The 24,170-nt window shown below is 37.4% G+C and overlaps 1 protein-coding gene across 4 annotated transcripts in view; it reads right to left on the bottom strand.

The window, feature by feature from the left end:
• The window catches only part of LOC128157789 (histone deacetylase 6-like), a 46,786-nt gene extending 23,945 nt beyond the window's left edge, over positions 1-22,841 (bottom strand). Inside the window, exons 1-8 of one of the 4 annotated variants that reach the window (XM_052820406.1) lie at positions 22,781-22,841; positions 20,174-20,299; positions 19,703-19,844; positions 18,134-18,271; positions 17,785-17,856; positions 16,829-16,854; positions 16,292-16,396; positions 2,211-2,279 (exon numbers count right to left, since the gene is read on the bottom strand). In XM_052820406.1, coding sequence (XP_052676366.1) covers positions 2,211-2,279; positions 16,292-16,396; positions 16,829-16,854; positions 17,785-17,856; positions 18,134-18,271; positions 19,703-19,844; positions 20,174-20,211 — 590 coding nt within the window. In that variant the 5' untranslated portion in view covers positions 20,212-20,299; positions 22,781-22,841. The other 3 variants (XM_052820407.1, XM_052820408.1, XM_052820409.1) reach the window with 3 other exon arrangements.
• Between the last annotated feature and the right edge of the window lie 1,329 nt (positions 22,842-24,170).

Here is a 24,170-nt window from a genome sequence, read left to right as displayed (position 1 = left end):
ATGATCTAGGCTACAAGTGCAAACAATGTATTATGCTGCTCAGCAACTTAACATTGTAAACTCAGAGTATTTGGAATATCACAGAGATGAAGAGTGTGATAATCATGTAAATACATCAGATATAAACTTAAAATGGCATGCAATACATTCTACATTCTCTTTTAGTGTAAAATTGTGTGAGGAGAACGATTTCATTGCCTGTTCAGTCAACATCCAGTACCATGCACTATAGCTATTGCTTACACATTGAGCCCAGTTAATAAAATCAGCTTAAAACTTCATATATATCCACTGATGAAATACTCATTGCAATGAAACACAATGCCAAAAAACATGTACTACAGTCCCTGAATCACATGACAGTCCATCTCTATATTCTGTCCCGAGTTTTTGCTTCCACACTTTTTTCAATATTTCAATAAACATAAATACCTTTGTGCTCAAACTACGTTCATCCACGATATGAAAAATGCCCAGATTATCTGGTTTGAAACGCAACCGCACTTCAGGTTTCAATACACATCCCAAAATAGAAAGTCTACGGGGATTTTGCATTGCATCAGCCATTAATTAGCCCTGATGATAACGTTTAAATATTGTGCGAGGTATTCCGGGTGAGTTTCGAATGGAATAAAGATGTAAATATTTCCCATTACAAATCTTCGAAACAATTTTTTTTTGTTCCTGTGAACTTTTAAGATTAAAAAATGATAATTTTTTAATGAAGGTATCTTGGATATATTCCCTTTTATCGATTTCAATTGTATTTCTTTCACAGGTATATGTGTTTTTAATAAAAATCATCAAAAAATGATGGAAGCAACAACTTGGAACAAACTATAAATAAACTAAAGTCTGACAACCCTTACTTCAAGGAACTTGTTCATTTTTGTAAGAATTAACTCTTAGCAATAAGTGATAACTACTTGTATTTTATCTTATGAAGTGTAAAACGGTTCTATGCAGGGTGTTTGTATTAACATGGTAGCAGCTTTCAAGAAAATGCTATCTTTTAATGTCAGTTCTGAGAGCTTAAATACAGAACATTTACTGTAAAAGTGGTTATTTATACATGCCATTGGGTGAATTTACACTGGTTACGTGGTGAGCTTAAAACCACATAAAATACCCCGCATGTACCGGTACAGTAAAAAAAATAAAAACTAAGGTGTGGTGAATCATGCATCAAAGTATTTACATGTACCCACATGTAGTGTTTGACTATACAGGACTCTAATATATTAGTAATTAACATGTGACAGAGAGACAATGTGATAATTCAAATTGTTTGTTTCTGAACTATGACTGACATTGATTTATCATCTCTTAAAATCACAAATCCTATGTTAGTATCTTATTTCATAGCTGATAATGAATTGATATGGAAATAACAAAATTGCATTGCTCAAAAACACTTCTATCTATGATGGTCCTCATTATCAATTTCCTGATGTGTATTATTTTTTCAATGCTAAATTTTGCAATACCAAGTCAATGCATTACTAGACAGGTGTATGCACAGTCTTAGCTTCTATTTGTAGAATTGACCAATATGGGATGGCATGAATTATGTAGCCTTTTCTTGTCTTGTCAACAATAAATGAGATGAAATACTGTACACATGCTTATTTTCATTTATCTGTGGTTGCAAAATATTTTGGACAAGGTCTTTCTTTTATCTGCTATTTCACAACTGTCCAAGAAAAGTTACATGCAGTTTTTTTCCGTTAACTCCAAAGTAAATCTGCCAGCTGTCAATAAGGTTTTAATCTTGACAATCGAATCTTTTTACAAGAAACCTACGGTGACCGACAGAAATTCTATCACTACTATGAATAATGTTATATACCATATATACTTTTACATGTATTGTCTGTTTTAAAGTCATGATTTAAAAAGCTAACAGACAGTTTTAAATGAATCTGTATTTCTTTCACTACAAAAAAAAATGAAAATTACTCTAAACGTTTGGCGTGTACAATATTTGGCAGAAATTGGTTTTTGAACAAGTAGGCGTAGATTTGAATTAGTGTATTCTTATTCATATATGTATGGCATATAGCGATGTACTTGATTTAGTGGAAGCCGCATTCAGCCAAAAGCGCAAAAATAGAATTTTCAGCGAAAGGTAGTATGTTTACAGTAAATGAAAGGAATATACTAGGAATACACCTTGGGTTATCATTAAAGAAATACACGAAAGAACCTACCTGGGGTCATTATAGAAGAAATACTGAATGCCTTGTCCGTGATGAACGTCCCAGTCCAGAATGAGAATTCTGAAAGATAAATATAAGGTTGTCAATTTCTTGCCTCAAAAAACTCACCTGGTTTGAATGTTAATCCATTAAAGTATAAATTGAAAAGATTGAACTTTATTTTACAACAATTGAGAAACAAGTTCTACAACTTATATTAATAGAAAGATTAAGCAATTGGACTTGTACGAGTACCTGTAACTAGGGGAATCCCCTAATTTTATGTGTATTATGTCATAATTTCTGCAAACCGTGGCATTCTTCAAGTTGTACAAAACGTGTAGAATCAAAACTCAAAAGTACACAGATTTAAATACTTGTAGCATTTTTAACCAAAAATACAGACCATCTGTATATCACACATTGTTTTATGTAAAGGAGACAATAAGTCAGATACTACTGTACTTTTGGTTTCATCAAATTCATAGAATTATTTCATAAGCAGTGAAAGTAAACTGAACATGTTGAAATTATTAAATCAAATTATTTACAAGTTCACTTACACGTACAGTTTATTTAACACAAGTTAAATTTTGGTACGCGTACATGTAAACATACCGTAATGTCGCGTGTATAACACGCACTTTTTTTCAGCCAAAATTTGATCAAAAGTGGGGGGTGCGTGTTATACATAGGACTAAAATTTTACCCCATTTTTTCAAGCCGTGATTCTTAATACCTCGGGAGACGTGACTGCCGATATAGCGTGTTATGCAAGTTGTATGAGTGTATATTTTCTGCTGATATAGCGCGTTATGCAAGTTGTACGAGTGTATACTAAATTTACTGCATCAGAAATACCTTATTCTTAGTTTTATTTCCATGTATTGAAATATTTATCCACTCTCAACACTATTTCTTGCATCAAACAAGTTTAAATATCGCCAGTGTATTCGCCATTACGTAAGCAATCACCTGTTGACTCGGCGCGTGGTCAATGTTTGTTTAACAATTTCCGGTGTGTAACAATCACTTGTATACTAGCACCAGGCTAGCTTCGTGGCCCTTTGATTTTGTAAGTCGGGTTACCCATAAGTCTTTGCAAATGCGCAGTCAGGTAGAACCGCTGACACCTGGTCATTCCCGGGTTGGCTGCCGTGTAACGAGACACGATTTTGAGGGCAGCTCTTGTTTGCTGTACTGAGCGATATTGCAGCATGCATTGTGCATGAACCATGTTATAAGTGGGCACGGATAGCAGACCGTGGTAAGTATATGTTATCAGTTTTATTCAGTATTTTTGTGTATTCGACTAGTAATTCTTGTTTATTGAACTAAATATAACCTTGGCCAGCGTTCACCTGTTAAACTTACCTGTGTGAGCAGTCGAGCGTATCTTTTGCTTGGAAGTTTAAATACCAGTTTTATACTATCGATAAAGCCTTGTAATAGAATTGTATAGCTTTGAACGTTATTCTATGCGTAATTTTTTGTATTAGATAAAACTTGCTGATTTATTTAAATGTCTTGGGCGGAAGTGATTCTCCGGAACTTATTGACCGGAACTGTGCGCCATATTTATTTTGTTATTATTTACATGTTGCTATGAAACATAACTTTGTTTACATATTAGTGACAGACACTTATCATATGATTATTTTATTCAAGTATCATCATACCTTGCCACACTCAGGTTGCCTACATATACTTATAACTGTAATAAATTGTAGCGTTTTGACTTGGTCATACATCAGTGAAGGTCCAGTTGGGATAACCACCCCGATGTTCAACACCACCACGGTTCCTAAGTTCCAGGACCACAGCCCTGAAGGATTCCACGGTGGGGATACTGGAGAGAAGTGAAGTCTACTCCGTGACATCGGCGATGATTTGAAATAAAAGCAGATATCCGATCGAGATAAGTGATCGCGTGACTTGGAACACGAGTGATATGATAGATATTAAGTGATTGATATGTGAACAGTTGAAAATAAGTTTTGGAGTGGCAACCATGTTTAGAACTTAAAGAAAACTATTATATACCGGTTCGTCTGTCTGTCAAAAAAGGTTTTTTTTTATATTCATAGATAGTATTTTTTTTTATATAAGTTTGTTAAAGTAGGGTTATTAATTACTGCAAATTGAATGAGTATGGGGTGTGAGCGAGTATGGGTGTGAAAGTGTTATTGTAAATATATTTCATTTGTTCTTTTGTTAATAAATTTATAAACCTGAAGTTGTCTTAACTGTTATTTGGAGAACTCCTGGCTCATCCACGTTACAATTGGTGGCAGCGGTGGGATGACGATCAGTTCTTCTCCAAATCATTTAAGATTGCTTCAAGGGTGAAGGTTTGCCAATTCTAAATATCACTTGTAATTTCATTGAATTGTTAGGTTCAGTCAATAGTCACAAGTTGTTGCTGATATTATCTTTGGAGGTGAGTAAAAGTATGGTACACCCATAAATTAGTTAAAGGTGGGTATCTTAGATTAAAGATAAAAGTGAAAGTATATAGACAAAGAGAGCTGTAGATATTCAGGTATACAGGTTCATTACAGTACTTACCGCCATGTCTACTATAGCAGAAATGAAGGATCTCCTCGACTTGGGTGCTCAGATGGGACTGAAAGATGAAGACTTGAAGACATTCGTCCGCGAGGAGCAAGCTAGAATGCGTGATGACAGAGAAAAAGAACGATCTGAAAGACAAGCTGAAAAGGATCGTGAATTCCAGTTACAATTAGAAAAAGAGCGCAGTGAAAGAGAGCGTGAAGAACGACAACATCAGTTAGAACTAGAAGAGAAAAGAGAACTTCATGCTGTGTCCGAGCATAAACGTAAAATGCAGGAAATCGAAGTGGACCATCAATTCCAAGCACTTGCGTCAGAATGATCTCACAGAGTTGCGTTGGAATCTACACATGTGACAGAAAATCATCAACCTGTGAAAGGCCCGAAACTTCCAGCATTTGATGAATCTAAAGACAATATTGACGCTTACATCCAACGTTTTGAAAGATATGCAAGAGCTCAGAACTGGAACGTCGGTAACTGGGGATCTCACCTTAGTGCTCTCCTAACAGAAAAAGCGTTAGATGTGTTCGCAAGACTTCCACCTGCGAGTGCACTCAATTATGAGGAACTCAAAGAAGCTTTGTACAAACGTTTTGAAATGACTGAAGATGGATTCAGAAAGAAATTCAGAACATCCAAACCAGATGGAAGCGAAACATTTTCCCAATTTTCATCACGGATTGACAATTACCTTGGTCGGTGGATCGAACTCTCTAAAATTGAGAAAACATTTGATGGATTAAAGGATCTGTTTCTCCGAGAGCAGTTCCTTCTGTGTTGTTCAAAGGAACTTTCATTATTTCTTAAGGAAAGGATTCCCGCAACTGTTCAAGAAATGGCACGTTATGCAGATCAATTCGCAGAAGCAAGGGCAACAACGTCTTCGTTCGTAACCCAGAAACCTGTGGGATTCGACAGAAAGCCGCAGTTTAATTGTCAGCAACAATCTAGAAGTCAAGGGACACCAGGGAGTCAAAGGGGACAATGCTATGTGTGTGGTAGATACGGACATAAAGCTGTCGAATGTACATCCGGAACCTACACACCAAACAGACAATCAAGTGATATTCACAAGGGAAAAGATGAATCGAAACAAGTTCGTTTTTGTGATGACAATCGTAACTCAAACCATTATAACAACAGGAACAGAGTTCCAAGTCCTATGAGATATTCACCTTCCTTTCGTGATCGCGATAGAAACTATGGAAATCAGTGGCAGGGAAGGAATCGTCAAGGATCATCAGTTGTTGAAGCACAGAAGCATGTGTCACACGTCAATGACTGTAAGATAATCCCAGAGACTGTTATGCCGATAGTCAAGGGTTGTGTTGGTGACAAAATTGTGAACGTACTCAGAGACACTGGTTGTGGTGGAGTAGTGATAAGGAAAAACCTTGTGAAACCAGAACAGATGACAGGCCAAATTCAGAAGTGTGTTTTGGCAGATGTTAGTGTGGTCGATGCTGATGTGGCAGAAGTAGAAGTGGATTCACCGTACTACTCCGGAATTGTTGTCGCTTGGTGTTTCGAAAACCCATCGTATGATTTGATTTTGGGCAATATCGAGGGCGTCAGAAGAGCAGATGACCCAGACACATCGTGGATATTGGCTAACGGATCGACTACAGCAGTGCAAACTCGTAGCCAGTCGAAGAAACAGAGCCAGTCTTATAAACCTTTCCGAGTTCCAAGTGCATTGGCAGATGTATCTCCAGAGGAATTTATTAAAGAACAACAAACAGACACAACTCTGGATAAATTCAGAACTCTAGCCAAAAAACAGCCAGTGAAAACATATAGTGATGGAGGATCAACCAAAATATATGAGCGGAACAACTTGTTATACAGAGAGTTTAGCAGTCTAAAAGTTTCGAATGGAAAATTGTTTCATCAGTTGATCGTACCGAAGAAATACCGACACTTTGTAATGAAACTTGCGCACGAAACACTGATGGCTGGACATCTAGGGGTGAAGAAAACTATCGACAGAGTTACATCAGAGTTTTATTGGCCTGGAGTTCAAGCGGATATTCGACGATTCAACAGTTCCTGTGATATTTGTCAACGAACAACCCCAAAAGGCAAAATTCCTCCTGTTCCACTAGGTCGTATGCCTCTAATTTCAGAACCATTTCACCGAGTTGCCGCAGATATTGTGGGACCGCTAGAACCAAGAACGACAAAAGGCAATAAGTACATCTTGACGATTATCGACTTTGCAACACGCTATCCTGAAGCAGTTGCATTGTCTGGCATAGAGACTGAACGAGTAGCAGAAGCTTTAGTTGACGTATTCAGTCGTGTTGGAGTACCTAGAGAAATCTTAACAGACCAGGGAACACAGTTTACATCAGATGTAATGAAAGAAGTCAGCAGGCTACTGTCATTGAAACGAATCACGACAACTCCCTACCACCCTATGTGTAATGGTCTGGTGGAAAAATTCAACGGCACTCTTAAACTAATGCTTAAAAGGATGTGCGCCGAAAGACCCAAAGACTGGGACAAATATCTGAACGCTTTACTGTTCGCATATAGAGAGGTACCGCAAGAAAGCTTGGGTTTCTCACCCTTTGAACTTCTATATGGACATTCAGTGCGTGGTCCCATGAAAATTCTGAAGGAATTATGGACAAAAGAAATACCTGATGAAGATGTGAAATCAACATACCAGTATGTGATTGACCTCCGAGAAAAGTTAGAAGAAACATGCAAGATTGCACATGAACAGTTAGAAAAAGCACAAAAGAAACAGAGACACTATTACAACAGAAAGACAAAGGTCAGACAGATGAAAGTTGGTGACAAAGTTCTGATCCTTTTGCCAACTAAGTCAAACAAGCTATTGATGCAGTGGAAAGGACCATATGATATCGTTGAGAAGTTGGGAGATATGGACTACAAAGTTAACGTTGACAGTAAACTGAAGACTCTCCATGCAAACTTACTGAAGAAATATGTTGAGAGAGATGATGAGTGTCGTGGCGTCTTAACTGCATGTGCTGTATCTGTTATTGACTGTGACGATGAAGACACCGATGAAAATCAAGAGTCCATTGTGTTACCTCCTGCATTTCAGACAGAAACCTACAACGACATCAAGATCTCAGAGCAGATTACTCAAGTTCAGCTTGAAACAGTAAAGACTCTGTGTGAATCATTCAGTGATGTTCTGACAGATCTACCCGGAGCAACAAATTTGGTGGAACACAAGATTGACGTGACAACAACTGAGCCAGTTAGAGTAAAGCAGTACCCATTACCGTTCCATACAGAAAAGACAATAAAAGAGGAAGTGGAAAAAATGCTCCAGTTGAAGGTCATAGAGCCATCATCTTCACCTTATTGCGCACCAGTAGTCATAGCTAGAAAAAAAGATGGCACGAACAGATTTTGTGTGGATTTTAGGAAACTCAACAGCATAACTGTCTTTGACTCAGAACCGATGCCGAATCCCGAAAGTATATTTGCAAAGATGTCAGGGAAGAAATACGTGTCGAAAATTGATCTTAGCAAAGGATACTGGCAGGTGCCAATGGAGAGACAAAGTAAACAGCTCACGGCATTCACAACACCAGTCGGTTTATTCCAGTTTACAACCATGCCGTTTGGGTTAGTAAATGCCCCAGCAACATTCAGCAGACTTATGAGAAAGCTACTTCAAGACATGGATGACGTAGACAACTTCATTGATGATATTATGGTGTTCACCGACACTTGGGAACAACATCTTGATGTACTACGTGAACTGTTTGCTCGTCTACGGAGAGCAGGACTAACAGCTAGACCATCCAAATGTTTTATTGCTTACCCAGAACTGGATTGCCTTGGACACGTCATTGGTCAACAGAGATTACAACCTGAAGTGGAGAAAATCGAGTCTCTCAAAAATTCACCAATTCCCCAAACAAAGAAGCAAGTCCGTTCATTCTTGGGATTAGCTGGATTTTACAGAAAGTTCATACCGAACTTTTCTGCCATAGCAATTCCATTGTCAGATCTTACCAAGAAAGGACAGCCTAATAAAGTGAAGTGGAGTGATAGTGCACAGCTGGCATTTGACACGCTTAAGCAACTATTGTGTGCGAGACCAATCCTCAAATTACCAGATTTTACGGAGAAATTCATTTTGCGCACCGATGCATCAGAAGATGGGATTGGCGCGGTGTTACTGCAAACTGAGAATGAGGAAAAACTACCGGTAGCGTATGCTAGTCGGAAACTTAAGAACAGTGAGAAGTCTTACGCTGTAATAGAGAAAGAATGTTTAGCTGTGGTTTGGGGCATACAAAAGTTTCACCAGTACTTGTATGGGCAAGAATTTATCCTTGAAACAGATCATCAACCCCTAACCTACTTGAACAAGTCAAAAACGGAGAACTCTCGATTGATGAGATGGGCGCTTCAACTTCAGCAGTATCGTTTTCGAATAGTGGCGATAAAAGGGAGCGAAAACGTTGGGGCAGACTACTTGAGCCGCCAGTGATGAAATCCAGTAGACAAGATAAGGTATGTATACCGGTCTATTTGTAAATATGTTCAGAATTTTTGTTGTTGTTAGGATATTACCGATCTCAAGTGATTGTACTATATTGAGAAAATTGTAGACAATTTTCTTCAAAAGGGGGGAGGTGTGTAACAATCACTTGTATACTAGCACCAGGCTAGCTTCGTGGCCCTTTGATTTTGTAAGTCGGGTTACCCATAAGTCTTTGCAAATGCGCAGTCAGGTAGAACCGCTGACACCTGGTCATTCCCGGGTTGGCTGCCGTGTAACGAGACACGATTTTGAGGGCAGCTCTTGTTTGCTGTACTGAGCGATATTGCAGCATGCATTGTGCATGAACCATGTTATAAGTGGGCACGGATAGCAGACCGTGGTAAGTATATGTTATCAGTTTTATTCAGTATTTTTGTGTATTCGACTAGTAATTCTTGTTTATTGAACTAAATATAACCTTGGCCAGCGTTCACCTGTTAAACTTACCTGTGTGAGCAGTCGAGCGTATCTTTTGCGTGGAAGTTTAAATACCAGTTTTATACTATCGATAAAGCCTTGTAATAGAATTGTATAGCTTTGAACGTTATTCTATGCGTAATTTTTTGTATTAGATAAAACTTGCTGATTTATTTAAATGTCTTGGGCGGAAGTGATTCTCCGGAACTTATTGACCGGAAGTGTGCGCCATATTTATTTTGTTATTATTTACATGTTGCTATGAAACATAACTTTGTTTACATATTAGTGACAGACACTTATCATATGATTATTTTATTCAAGTATCATCATACCTTGCCACACTCAGGTTGCCTACATATACTTATAACTGTAATAAATTGTAGCGTTTTGACTTGGTCATACATCAGTGAAGGTCCAGTTGGGATAACCACCCCGATGTTCAACACCACCACGGTTCCTAAGTTCCAGGACCACAGCCCTGAAGGATTCCACGGTGGGGATACTGGAGAGAAGTGAAGTCTACTCCGTGACATCGGCGATGATTTGAAATAAAAGCAGATATCCGATCGAGATAAGTGATCGCGTGACTTGGAACACGAGTGATATGATAGATATTAAGTGATTGATATGTGAACAGTTGAAAATAAGTTTTGGAGTGGCAACCATGTTTAGAACTTAAAGAAAACTATTATATACCGGTTCGTCTGTCTGTCAAAAAAGGTTTTTTTTTATATTCATAGATAGTATTTTTTTTTATATAAGTTTGTTAAAGTAGGGTTATTAATTACTGCAAATTGAATGAGTATGGGGTGTGAGCGAGTATGGGTGTGAAAGTGTTATTGTAAATATATTTCATTTGTTCTTTTGTTAATAAATTTATAAACCTGAAGTTGTCTTAACTGTTATTTGGAGAACGCCTGGCTCATCCACGTTACACGGTGTCAGAAGCATGCACCTGTCTTTTGTCGGACTTCACAGGGTGTTTTCAAGTGCATAAAGATTAGCGATTATTCTGATTTTATTAAACTTGATTACTTCGTGTCCAGTTATGCAGTTTAACATTATTGCTTTACAAAGACACTGCTAAAAATACATCGATCATTTGTACGACTTGATAATGACGATATACGACATACATACGTTTCTTCAGAATGTTTATTTAACAACAATCAATGAGTTTGACTATAATTAATCAATTAAATCATTTCTTTTGATGTTGTTTTGGTTTATATCTGCAAACATTATAACTTTTAAGCTCTTTTAAGATGATGATCTTCAACTTTTCCACTGATTTACGAAGTGTCTAATGATATTTGATACCGCCCATGTAAATCATGCCGTCCTTTTTAAGTAAAATTGTAAGAACTTTGACTCTAATATCGCTTGGGCAATGTTCCGATCACGAAATTACAGTAATTGCGCTTGGGTTACAAAATTATCATTAAACATCGATAGTTATTTGGAAAAATGGCGGCCGCCGATTTTTATCATTGTGCTATGTTCCGATCACAAAATTAAAAAAATTACGCATGGATTATAAAATTATCATGAAACATCGATTGTTTTGGGGGAAATTGCGGCCGTTGATTCGCCATTTTTTGGGTGCGTGTTATACATAGGACCTGCTGTTTTTTCGCTATTTTTTGATCAACTTTGGGGGGTGCGTATTATACACGAGTGCGTATTATACACGATACATTACGGTACTTGTAGCCCTCCAGGTACTCATTCAAATTCTTAACATCTCTAATACCTCTGGTTGACACGGATGTCAGTGGACGGGGTCATTGATGTGGGATGAAGCCAGCGCCCCCCCCCCCCCCTTCCAAAAAATCCACGTGTCTAATTTGGCGACCACCATACCCTTTCACATACAACCACTGTCGATCACAATGATCAAACTCCAGTCAGTAAGAAGTGAAAACATTGTCCACTACACTACTTAGGCATTACAAAAAACTGTAATGAATCAGAATAAAGAATTTGTAATGATTTGGATGATCTTGAATTCAAAATAAATGGTTTTTATAAAGTTAAATCCTTCGCCAAGCCATGAAGGCACATAGGGCTGGTGCTTATCTCTTGTTTCCATGATGCTAAGCGGATAAGAGTCATTGCCTCCCCCTGGATGAGATACTAGTTCATAACAGGTTAACCCCCAGCGTAAGCCGGAACCAAATTTCAGCTGGGTGGAATGAGACAATGTAGATAATGTGCCTTGTCTATGTGCACAACACACAACATCAAGTGACCACATTGGGGTTTGAACCAGAGACCTTTTGGTTACTGGCCTAATGCCCATAACCACTGAGCCATGTGCTCCACAATGGTTTTTATAGGGAACCCCAAATTAGGCAAAAAAAAAAAATATGTGTGTTTCCGGTAACCCGACCAACCCTAATTCTACGCGCCGACCCTAGCACTTTTTATTGCAAATCCGGATTACGTACCGTAATTTGTTCTAAAACTACAGTCTTCAAAACACGCAGTTAAAAAGACGCTTGTAACAAATGAATAAAAAATGTCTTTTCAAGCATTTAAAAGATTTCACATGTGTAGATACTCGACAACATGGCGGGTATTGCAACCTAAAGTCCACAACATGTTGTCATGGGGTTTAAGTTAAAAAAATGTCTGCATTCACTCGAAAGTAATGCAATAAATAGCTTTCCTGGGCACTGGATTGTGGGGAATTTATACGGAGAAATTCATAATTTTGAAGCAAGCAAAGCCAAAAGATCGACATTCGAGGCATTTAATGAGTTCTAGTGATATGACGAGTCATTTCCCATTTATTATAAAACGTTAATCCTGATGTAACAGTTGGTTGATAAGCTGTTAATAGTTTATAATTCTGCAATAAATGTTAAAGTTATTATAAAAATGTTTGTCTAAACAGATCCTCTACAAAACGGTAGTAAGTGGGTCAGAGGGTTGGACTAATACCCCAAATACACAGAAGTACAGAGACTGATTTTATAAATATTGTCATTCAGCTAACTCAATCAAAAAACATTTATTTGTAAAATGTATAAATAAATTAAATTTTACATTAATACAAATAAGATAACTTTTTTAAAATTCTGATAAACTGTTTCATTTTTTTCTTTGCCATTTGACATATATAGTAATTGAACCCGGGGTTCAATATTTTATGGGGGGGTTCAATATATCGCAGCGATATTTTGAACCCGGGTTCATAATATCGCATAATATATTGAACCCGGGTTCAATATTTCGCGGTATCAAAATATTATATGACACCGGGTTCAATATTTTATGGCCGCGATATTTTGAACCCCCCTTTATTTTTCATTGGTATTGGAGAGGGGGTTCAAAATATTATGGCTGCGATATATTGAACCCCCTACCTTTTTCCAATTCCCATTGGATAGGGGGTTCTAAATATTATGGCCGCGATATTTTGAACCCCCCTCTATTTTTCATTGTTATTGGAGAGGGGGTTCAAAATATTATGGCTGCGATATATTGAACCCCCTACCTTTTTCCAATTCCCATTGGAGAGGGGGTTCAAAATATTATGGCCGCGATATTTTGAACCCCCTTCTATTTTTCATTGGTATTAGAGAGGGGGTTCAAAATATTATGGCTGCGATATATTGAACCCCCTACCTTTTTCCAATTCCCATTGGAGAGGGGGTTCAAAATATTATGGCCCTGATATTTTGAACCACCCTCTATTTTTCATTGCTATTGGAGAGGGGGTTCAAAATATTATGGCCGCGATATTTTGAACCGCCCTCTATTTTTCATTGGTATTGGAGGGGGGGTTCAAAATATTATGGCCGCGATATATTGAACCCCCTATTTTTCTCAAATTCCTATTGGAGAGGGGGTTCAAAATATTATGGCTGCGATATTTTGAACCCCCCTCCATTTTTCATTGCTTTTGGATAGGGGGTTCAAAATGTTATGGCTGCGATATATTGAACCCCCTACATATTTTCCAATTCCCATTGGAGAGGGGGTTCAAAATATTATGGCTGCGATATATTGAACCCCCCATTTTTCTACAATTCCTTTTGAAGAGGGGGTTCAAAATATTATGGCCACGCTATTTTGAACCCCCTACCTTTTTCCAATTCCCATTGGAGAAGGGGTTCAAAATATTATGGCCGAGATATTTTCAACCCTATCGAATTTTCATTGCTCTTGGAGAGGAGGTTCAAAATATTATGGCTGCGATATATTGAACCCCCTACTGTTTCCTATTTCCTTTGGAGAGGGGGTTCAAAATATTATGGCTGCGATATATTGAACCCCCTACCTATTTCCAATTCCCTTTGGAGAGGGGGTTCAAAATATTATTGCTGCGATATTTTGAACCCCCTACCTATTTCCAATTCCCATTGGAGAGGGGGTTCAAAATATTATGGCCGCGATATATTGAACCCCCAACCTATTTCCAATTTCCATTGGAGAGGGGTTTCAAAATATTATGGCAGCGATATTTTGAACCCCATACCTATTTCCAATTCCCATTGGAGAGGGGGTTCATAATTTTATGGCTGCGATATATTGAAAACCCTTCTTATCACTGGCTATTGGAGATCTAGGGGTTTCAAAATTTAATGGCTGTGAAATTTAATTATATATAATAATGCCACCCTTCTTTTATTGCTTTTGACCCCCCCCCCCAAATCTTTTCTTCATGCATATACAGAATTCAAATTATTTTTTTTTGGGGGGGAGGGGTTAGATGGAAGGGGGGGGGGTATAATTGTGCTTTTATTGTCAGTCTGTAATAAAACATATTACATGTATGAATGAAAATCATATTGTTTTTGGTGATTCTTTTTGTTACCAAGAAAATAGGGTATCCTTGGAGGTTACTCTAAATGGTAGTCCCCAGGTGGGAGAAAAGGGGGCTAACACCTGTGTACTGCGTATACACACCGGTGGTAGCTAGGTAAACATTAATTGGCTCCCTTCATAGCTGACATCAGCCTGTATAATATCCCTGTTATGTAATACAATTTGGGAATTGTGAGTTTCTACTGATCAATTCATTTGTGACCGCATCTGCCATGGACTTGGAAGAGTACCATGATAAGAAGGGTTTTCAATATATTGCAGCCATAATATTATGAACCCCCTCTCCAATAGCAAAAAAAAATAGAGGGGGATTCAAAATATCGCGGCCATAATATTTTGAACCCCCTCTCCAATGGGAATTGGAAATATGTAGGGGGTTCAATATATCGCAGCCATAATATTTTGAACTCCCTCTCCAAAGGGAATTGGATATAGGTAGGGGGTTCAATATATTGCAGCAATAATATTTTGAACCCCCTCTCCAATGGCAAAAAAAAAAAGAGGGGGGTTCAAAATATTGGGGCCATAATATTTTGAACCCCCTCTCCAATGGGAATTGGAAATAGGTAGGGGATTCAAAATATCGCGGCCATAATATTTTGAACCCCCTCTCCAATGGGAATTGGAAATAGGTAGGGGGTTCAAAATATCGCAGCAATAATATTTTGAACCCCCTCTCCAAAGGGAATTGGAAATAGGTAGGGGGTTCAATATATCGCAGCCATAATATTTTGAACCCCCTCTCCAAAGGAAATAGGAAACAGTAGGGGGTTCAATATATCGCAGCCATAATATTTTGAACCTCCTCTCCAAGAGCAATGAAAATTCGATAGGGTTTCAAAATATCGCGGCCATAATATTTTGAACCCGGGGTTCAATATTTTATGGGGGGGTTCAATATATCGCAGCGATATTTTGAACCCGGGTTCATAATATCGCATAATATATTGAACCCGGGTTCAATATTTCGCGGTATCAAAATATTATATGACACCGGTACCCTAGTTTTCTGTTCAGGGGACTGTACGTGTAAAGTAAGAAAAAAAAATCCCATTTTTATCAAAACGTCGCATTTTTCCCAATCCATTGGCCCCTGCCCCAATACCAAAATAGGTATGAGAGGCCTGAGTTTCCACATACAGTTTACCTTAAAAAAAACCAGTTAAATGTAATGTGAAGTTAAAACAAAAAGTCAAAAAAAAAAAAGTAATTGCCTACCTACCTACCCTAATTTTGGGGGACATGTTACCGGAAACACACATATTTTTTTTTTGGCCTTAGCCCATGAAAAAGTCTAATGATTTTGTGGCTAGTAGGTTTTAAAAGAAAGATGTCAAGCTTTATATATACAGTGTATTTATACTCCAGTTCTTTATTTTGATTCATCATAGAAATTTTCAAAGCTGGCCTCCAACAAAAAATCTACTGCCTTCATAGAGTGACTTGATAATTTATATGCCACTACAGTGTTTATTTTGTTAAAAATACAACATATTTCAAACAAGGTAATGGTGAGCCCCACTAACAAGTTCCTAACATCCTAACATACATGTTCCTTACACAATAAAATGCTTTCATGGTTGCTGATGCGGGCATGAAGGTGGCGAGAACAGCAAAACTCGTTAGCAGGCTATGTTAATTTTTCTGCAAAACTTGTTACCTTTATAGCCCTATGAACCACAAAAGAAAGCAATCTTCTGTTCCTGATGTTAATAATTACCTCTCTAATCCATGGAGATCCAGGGCCCGCTTTGCTGCCAGGGCCACGTTGTTCAGAAGACAGTAACCGTTGAACTCGTTGTACATAGCGTGGTGACCGGGCGGTCTGTAAATATAGGAGAGAACACTATACAGGTCAAGGGAAGAGATCAACTGTAAAACTACAACCTGTAAAGGAATCAGCGAAAGAATCCTGTGATGTCTTTATCATAAGTTATTTCACTGTAACCTTGAGGATACTCACCAAATCAGGGTACTGTACTTAAGTATATTTTTATAGTGAACTGAAGGTCAATAACAGGTTATAGAATCCTGAATATTTACCATTAAGACAGAGGTCAAATCAAAGTGAACTTTAGTTTAAACAATAGATCAGAGAACAGAACAAGAAAAAAGTAAATACATAATCTACAATTGTGAATACAAGGGGAAATTAATCTCATTCACCTTTTTTCAGATTTACTCAAGTTAATTATTTCTGAGAGTTATATCTCTTATACTGCTAATATCTGGAATATTCATGAAGTGGTAAACTTACCTTACAATTGCAAATCCATTTCTAACCTGAAATGTAAATCAAACAATGATATTGAGCACAACTGACCCTTCACAGGGTTTATCCCTGGCTTTTTAGCATTGCCACGAAAGTTATAAAAAAAATCGTAGAAATATATCCCCTACCCTTTGTATTACGGTATACAGGGTTAATTTTGCCTCATTTAATTTACGCCCTTCTCCACATAAAACAGTTTAGCACCATCTTGAATTTGCCCAGACATAGTTCTGTTTAAAGAGAGGTAATTTGAAACATTGAAATTTGCTTAGCAATCTTCAATTCACCCATAGACAAAATAGCGAAAGAGGGAAAAAAAATAAAATGGGGCGAACATTTTCCTGTATACAGTATTAGGTATAGGGTATTTTTTCATCATAAGAAAAACAACTACAGTAACTGTAATATCAGATGCCTGTGATGTCAAGGATCAAGGCATACAGCAGATAATTCATAGTTTGGCCCTACTGGAGTCCCAACTACTTTGAACTCAGAATGCAGGGAAAATATCCCAGGATTTTTCTTAAAAAATGTTTTGATAAATGAAAACAAATGTGAGCCAAGTCTTTCCAAAATGCTTACATTCATTTCAACATTTAAATTCACATCTGAGTGTCTTTTTAAATAAAAAATAAAATCCACCCATCCACCCCATATTGCAAATCAGGATGAGGATCTAAATATTTATTTTTTGTGGCCTAATGTAAAAAAAAGTACCGTTAATTTGCCAAACCTTCTTACAGACGGAGAAGGACATAAAACATTTGAAAATAATTATATGTGTAACATTTTTTCTTGCATGCAGCATTTTATGAATTGTCTCAGTCATTTTAAATTTCAGTAATATAATACATGTACAGATACATTTGCCAAAAAATATTTTCATAGCAGATAGTGAGCACAGAGAGAGGATGAATTTCCACTTTTAAAGTACGTCATACCTTTCCATATAGGATCTCGTCCAGCATGTTGAGGGTGGCTCCCAGGGCTAGGCGGGAATTCCGTAAAATGTCCTACAACATTGCTCATAAATAATACTTTATGTAGCACCCAATCTGATTGGCTGAATTAATATTACAAACTGCCTACATCACAGTTAGTCTAAATAAGTTATCTATAAATGTGCTCAATATGCCTTTTGAATTTTAACACAGTTTATCATCTTTTTAGTAGAAAAATTTATCTCTTCTTCTGAGCTCAATGGAAGAATGGAAGAATATGCCAAGACATGCACAGATCAAAAAAAAAATCCACAGAGATAATATTGTTTGCCGCTGTCTGATCTGGTACCTTGTGGAAGTAGAGGTAATCGTACTTCTGAGAGAGGGCCTCCATTTCTTCCTTGCTCATGGACTCCGACATTTTGAGGATTTTGAGATGGTCTGGGTTATGTAGAGTCAGAATCTCCTCATCAGTGGCCTCCCTGCACTGTGGAAGAAATCAGGTGAATTTAAATGTACATGCCTCCATGCTCATAGAAAGACATTAAGGGGAAGAAAACTGTTTTAGGTTTAATTTAGTTCATGGTTTGCTTTGGGCGTTTTTTTCTGAATTTTATTTTACAACAATTGATAAACAAGTTCTACAACTTATATTAATATCTTTTGTTTGCACGAATGTTAGGGTGAGGCGGTCATTAATGTGGGAGGAAGCCGGAGTGCCCGGAGAAAACCCACGTGTCTATGCCAGCGACTACCATACCCTTTCACATACAACCACTGTCAATCACGGGGATCGAATTCGGGTCACAGCGGTGATCAGCGAGCGATTTATCCACTGCGACACTTGGACACCCAAGTCATGGCTATGCTGCTGCAGTGATTTATTTTACTGCCATATTGAACAGAGGAATAATTTATGGAATTAGGGGAAATATTTTCAATTTTATAAGTTAAAATATGAAATTTGAGTTAGGTATTCTCCTTTGAAAATCTTGCAAAAAAGTAAGATATCTGCCTGCATCATCATATACAGTCAAATCTCGTTTTCTCAAACTAGATGGGACTGCTTAAAAACTTCGAGATATCCAAGTATTCAAGATATCAAAAGTAAAATACTTAAAAAATAGGTGGTTGGGACTTACTGATCACTTCGACATATACATTGTATTCAAGATATCAGTGTTCGAGATATCAATTAAAAGTTTAACTTTATTGAAATTGGGAACCAATACATTAATATTTTTGGGCCTAATACAGAGTAGTGTACAATAAAACACATCTACAAATGTACCTGGTGCACCCCCACCCTGAGAGTTACCTGTATCTTTGTACACCTGTCCAGTAGACCGTAGTGCTACACCCCAACCCTGAGAGTTACCTGTATCTTTGTACACCTGTCCAGTAGACCGTAGTGCTACACCCCCACCCTGAGAGTTACCTGTATCTTTGTACACCTGTCCAGTAGACCGTAGTGCTACACCCCAACCCTGAGAGTTACCTGTATCTTTGTACACCTGTCCAGTAGACCGTAGTGCTACACCCCCACCCTGAGAGTTACCTGTATTTTTGTACACCTGTCCAGTAGACCGTAGTGCTACACCCCCACCCTGAGAGTTACCTGTATCTTTGTACACCTGTCCAGTAGACCGTAGTGCTACACCCCAACCCTGAGAGTTACCTGTATCTTTGTACACCTGTCCAGTAGACCGTAGTGCTACACCCCCACCCTGAGAGTTACCTGTATCTTTGTTCACCTGTCCAATAGACCGTAGTGCTTCACCCCCACCCTGAGAGTTAGCTGTATCTTTGTACACCTGTCCAGTAAATCGTAGTGCTTCACCCCCACCCTGAGAGTTACCTGTATCTTTGTACACCTGTGCAGTAGACCGTAGTGCTACACCCCCACCCTGAGATTTACCTGTATCTTTGTACACCTGTCCAGTAGACCGTAGTGCCGACATCGCTCCACGATGCTGGTGTAACGCTCCGGTTTCTCCGTGAAGTCCTCGTTCCACATGTGGAAATGGCTGGCCATCAAGTCATCGTACACCACCCCCGTCCTACAAATTTACAACCATTTACAAATGTACAAAAATGGCATTAAGTTTCCTATAAATGTTGTAATTTTCCTGATATTTTGAATTATGTAAAAAAGGACTCAGAAAAATACCAAATCTTTTTATCAGCTGTCATGCTGGGAAAATCTAATATCAAATAAATTATTTTTTTAATTGGCAAACATGGTTGCATGCTAACCACATGCTAACCAATAATATTACATAAAGCTTGTTTACTTAATGAAGTATAAATAACGAAAAAATAAAATCTTATAATTTTCATAAATAGTTTTATTGGATATCACTCTATCTCTCATAAATGAACACCTCACCTATTACAGGATGTGCTTTCTTCTGATGCAGATGCCATGACCACCGCCTTTTTACTGGTTCCCAGCAATGTCAATTTTATTGGTTCCCTCCACTTTTGTTCAAATCTAACTTAACCATCTTGGTTTCTGGGGAAAAAAGAACACTGAATGAATATGTGGATAGATCTTTAACATCAAAACTAAGTCATAAATTGATAATCACTGGCCTCATGGCTACTATTTTTTTGGATAAATATTTCAATTCAATGGTCTGTTGTTGAAATGGAAATTATGATTTTGAGTTTTGGGTGCCCAAAAAAATTTGGGTTTCAGAGTCAGCTGCTATTCTCTACATTAAATTCTAGTTCAAAATAAATGCCCCACAGTGCAATTCTTACATTAATGTCCAATATAGTATGACTTTGGGCATTATGGAAATCTTAGAAACTTAAATTCTCTACCCTGATGATAAGAATTGAAACTTCGTTGTAAATGTTAAAAAAATGATAAATCAAAGATCTTATACAGACAATATCAAAAATAAAAACCAACTTATATGGACAACCAACCACAAAGGTAAGCTAGGTGAAACAGACATAAAAAATCATAAAGGAATATTAGCACTGATTTCCTGTTCATAGATTTGACTCAAGCCCATTCTGATGAATACACAAGAGCATAATCTGTACAAAGGTAAGACCGACTTAGAGTCATACAGGAATTAATTACAAATTCCACCTAATAATTGAACCACACCACATTCTGTGGCAGAGTGCGACCCATCAATGTCGAAATTCACAATTTTAAATAAAACATCAACAATTAAACATAGTCGTTTGACTTTCTTCTCAATTTGGCTCATAATAATTAGTAAGAAACAAGTCAACAATGGAAATTACAACTTGTTTCCCACAAAAGCTGTGTAGGTCATTAAAAAAATCGACTAGATGGTTTACCTGAGTGAGAAATTGCTTACGAGAAGTTGATTGTGCTGTTAGCAAGAAGACCGATTTAGTAAAGGGCAAACTGTTTTTATGGCGATAAATTCCACGCTTAATTATCCTGACCTAAATGCAAATTTAATTGACTAAAATCATTGGAATGAGACAATCCAGAAAATTGGTGGACTTCTGGGGTCAACATTTGCTAAGGTCACCGCTTGATCAGCTGTGATTGGTCTATTGGAAAGGAGGATGACACACTTTTATATCATTCATGGTTCATGGCTGAATGACAACTTGTAGATCCTGCTCCCTTGATGTATAATTAATGATCTTTTATTTAATCTCCCATAAAATTGTAAGCCAAGTCACCAGGATGTCCTGATAAATCAGTTAAAGGCTGTTTTAACGCAGGAAAAAAAACTACCGGTACACTCTCACAGTGCTATACATGTCCCCATGATCAGTTAAAGCTGTTTCAACACAGGAAAAACCTACACTCTTTCATTACTCTACAGATACTTTCTACTGGCACCCACAGGTGTTTGAGGAGGGGCAGGACACTCCCCCCCCCCCCCCCCCATTTTTATCCCTGGGTAATTTGCTCAATTTTGATGAAGGGGTCGCAATGTAAACACACCAGTGTAGCGTACCTTTCCTCACTTTTGATGCAAGATTTACATTAATCATTTATTTTCCATTGATACTTAGATATTTGAAATGGAACATGTTGTGTACATGACTTTAAATGAGTTTCTATCAAAAAAATCAACTACCTGTAGTGTTTAAATTGGGGGACGGGGGTGGGGGGGGGGGGTCCTCTCTTCAATCACCTGTGCTAACAACTTAATGTTTATGGAACATCTGACAAACATTGAATTAGACAATTACTCAAAGTATTTAGCTGAGTTATGATTTCCTGCTTTAGAGTCATTCGTTAGGACTGACCCTAAATGGTAACAAACAAAATTATTCATGTTAAAAAAATATTCAACACAATACAATGAGGTAGAAATTGCTATTTTTACTTAATTTTCAATATAAACTTGGTGAAAAATGACCTAAATTCTAATTAAGTTACATAAACAAGCAAGACCAGCACACTAACATACTCACATGTTATATCGGATATTGAAAAACCTTTGCAGATTGGTTATGTAAATAAGTTGCATGCACATGTCAAGACTGTTAGACTGAGATATAATATAAGGTGAGTTGATATCTCTGTCTGGAACATGTGCAACTGCCATTTTATTACAGCAACATAACAGAAACTTTGTCTTTCTACACCAAGTCTTCTAAGATCTGAGCACATCAACTATTTAAAACAAACAACCACCACTACCTAACACTGCTGAGAGAGAGAGAGAGAGAGAGAGAGAGAGAGAGAGAGAGAGAGAGAGAGAGAGAGAGAGCAAGAGAGCAGACACACATACACACACAGAGAAACAGACAGACTGACAGACAGAAACAGAGACGAACTGACAGACAGACAAGAATGAAAAAGACAGAAAATGATAGAGAGAAAAGGAATGAGTAAATAGACGGATTGGTAAGATTGTTGAATTTTACATCACAATAACCCGCACAACCACGCAAAATGGAAACTGTACTTAGCCACTTGTCAATATCTACAATATAACTAGATCTTGCTGATGAACATTTTGGAAACCGGGATAAAACTTACCGTCGTTGAATTCAGCGCCACTACGTGCATCCCTTTTTCCGGTTGATGGAAGATGTAGAGGACCTCGATCCCGACGTAATTTCTGTTATGATAATTATTTTAATTCAAGCTAAGTGTCTTCCTATGAGTCTAGTTTGGCTAATAAAGTAAATCAATTTGAAAATATATATACTATTCAATATATATATTTTATCGTTCGAGGTATTGAAGACTGGAGTCGTTATTTATTTATTTTTACCTTTTTTTTTTCTTTCTTTTTTTTTTTGGGGAGGGGGGGGTGTGGTATTTCAAATTATTTTAAACAAAAAATATTGACCGCATCAATACCAAGTACTAGGACTGGTGAAATATCCATCTTTTCATGATGGCAAGAAATATTATATTGTAATTCATTAATTTCAACTTCATGTTTATACAGTAACCTAGTTCGACTCAATTGCAATTTGTAATACAGATCTAGAGGTGTAATTCGGTTTTTTGGATAGAGAGCTGCAAGAGTAATCATATTTGCTTGTTTGCAGTTTGGAGATCTCCGGTAAATCTCCATTGTCTACTTTTAGTGGGCGCTGGAGATATTCTGGACCAGTTCTGGAGGTAGGAAACGAATACACATACACCCCACAAATGTATATACGACAAGTTAATTGAAGGCTCTATATTTATTTTATTATTTATTGCATATAACATTTATGTATATACATTCACATGAATTTATAACTATTAAACCTAATTTCTAGATTGAAAGTTTCAGTGTTAAAAAAAGGAGTATTAAACGTTTTCGTGTAACGCTTCATCATGGAGAAGGATTAGGGAAGGACTCGACGCGTACATTTATACCACAGGGGCCAAGCCCGTTTTAACGTTAATTTCAATGTAACCATCTTTATTTATGGTTACATTGAAATTAACGTTAAAACGGGCTTGGCCCCTGTGATTTATACATGTACATGTATGTGGAGCTACGTGACATGTACATGTAGTTGAAGGTCTTGTTGTTTCAGCAATAATTGTTTGTGACTCTCTGATGATTTAAGGCATATTAACCACAAGTGTATCCGTTTCATATTGCAAAAGATTTTAACAAGGCGTCACCCCCCCCCCCCCCAATTGCATGTGCAGTTACATGTACTACATATATCTGGATCGCGATCGATGAAAGATTTAGCTAAGTATTTTATTCATGTAACGTTGAACGGTATATTATCCAGTCACAATTTCCGAAACTCGATATATGTATGTAATATTTGAAATATATTGAATTAACAAATATTGCCATCTTTTAGAACTTCAATGCCTTTGGGTCTGTGTTCCAATGTTTGTCATAGTCTAAATAAGGTCTAATGGAAAACAAACCGATTTAAATCCGGCAACAAATCGGGGAGAGGTGATC

The sequence above is a fragment of the Crassostrea angulata genome, chromosome 8, assembly GCF_025612915.1.
Source record: "Crassostrea angulata isolate pt1a10 chromosome 8, ASM2561291v2, whole genome shotgun sequence".
Classification (NCBI taxonomy): Eukaryota; Metazoa; Mollusca; class Bivalvia; order Ostreida; family Ostreidae; genus Magallana; species Magallana angulata.
Note: the sequence above shows the minus strand (reverse complement) of the source record. Positions and strands in the feature narration are given on the sequence as shown.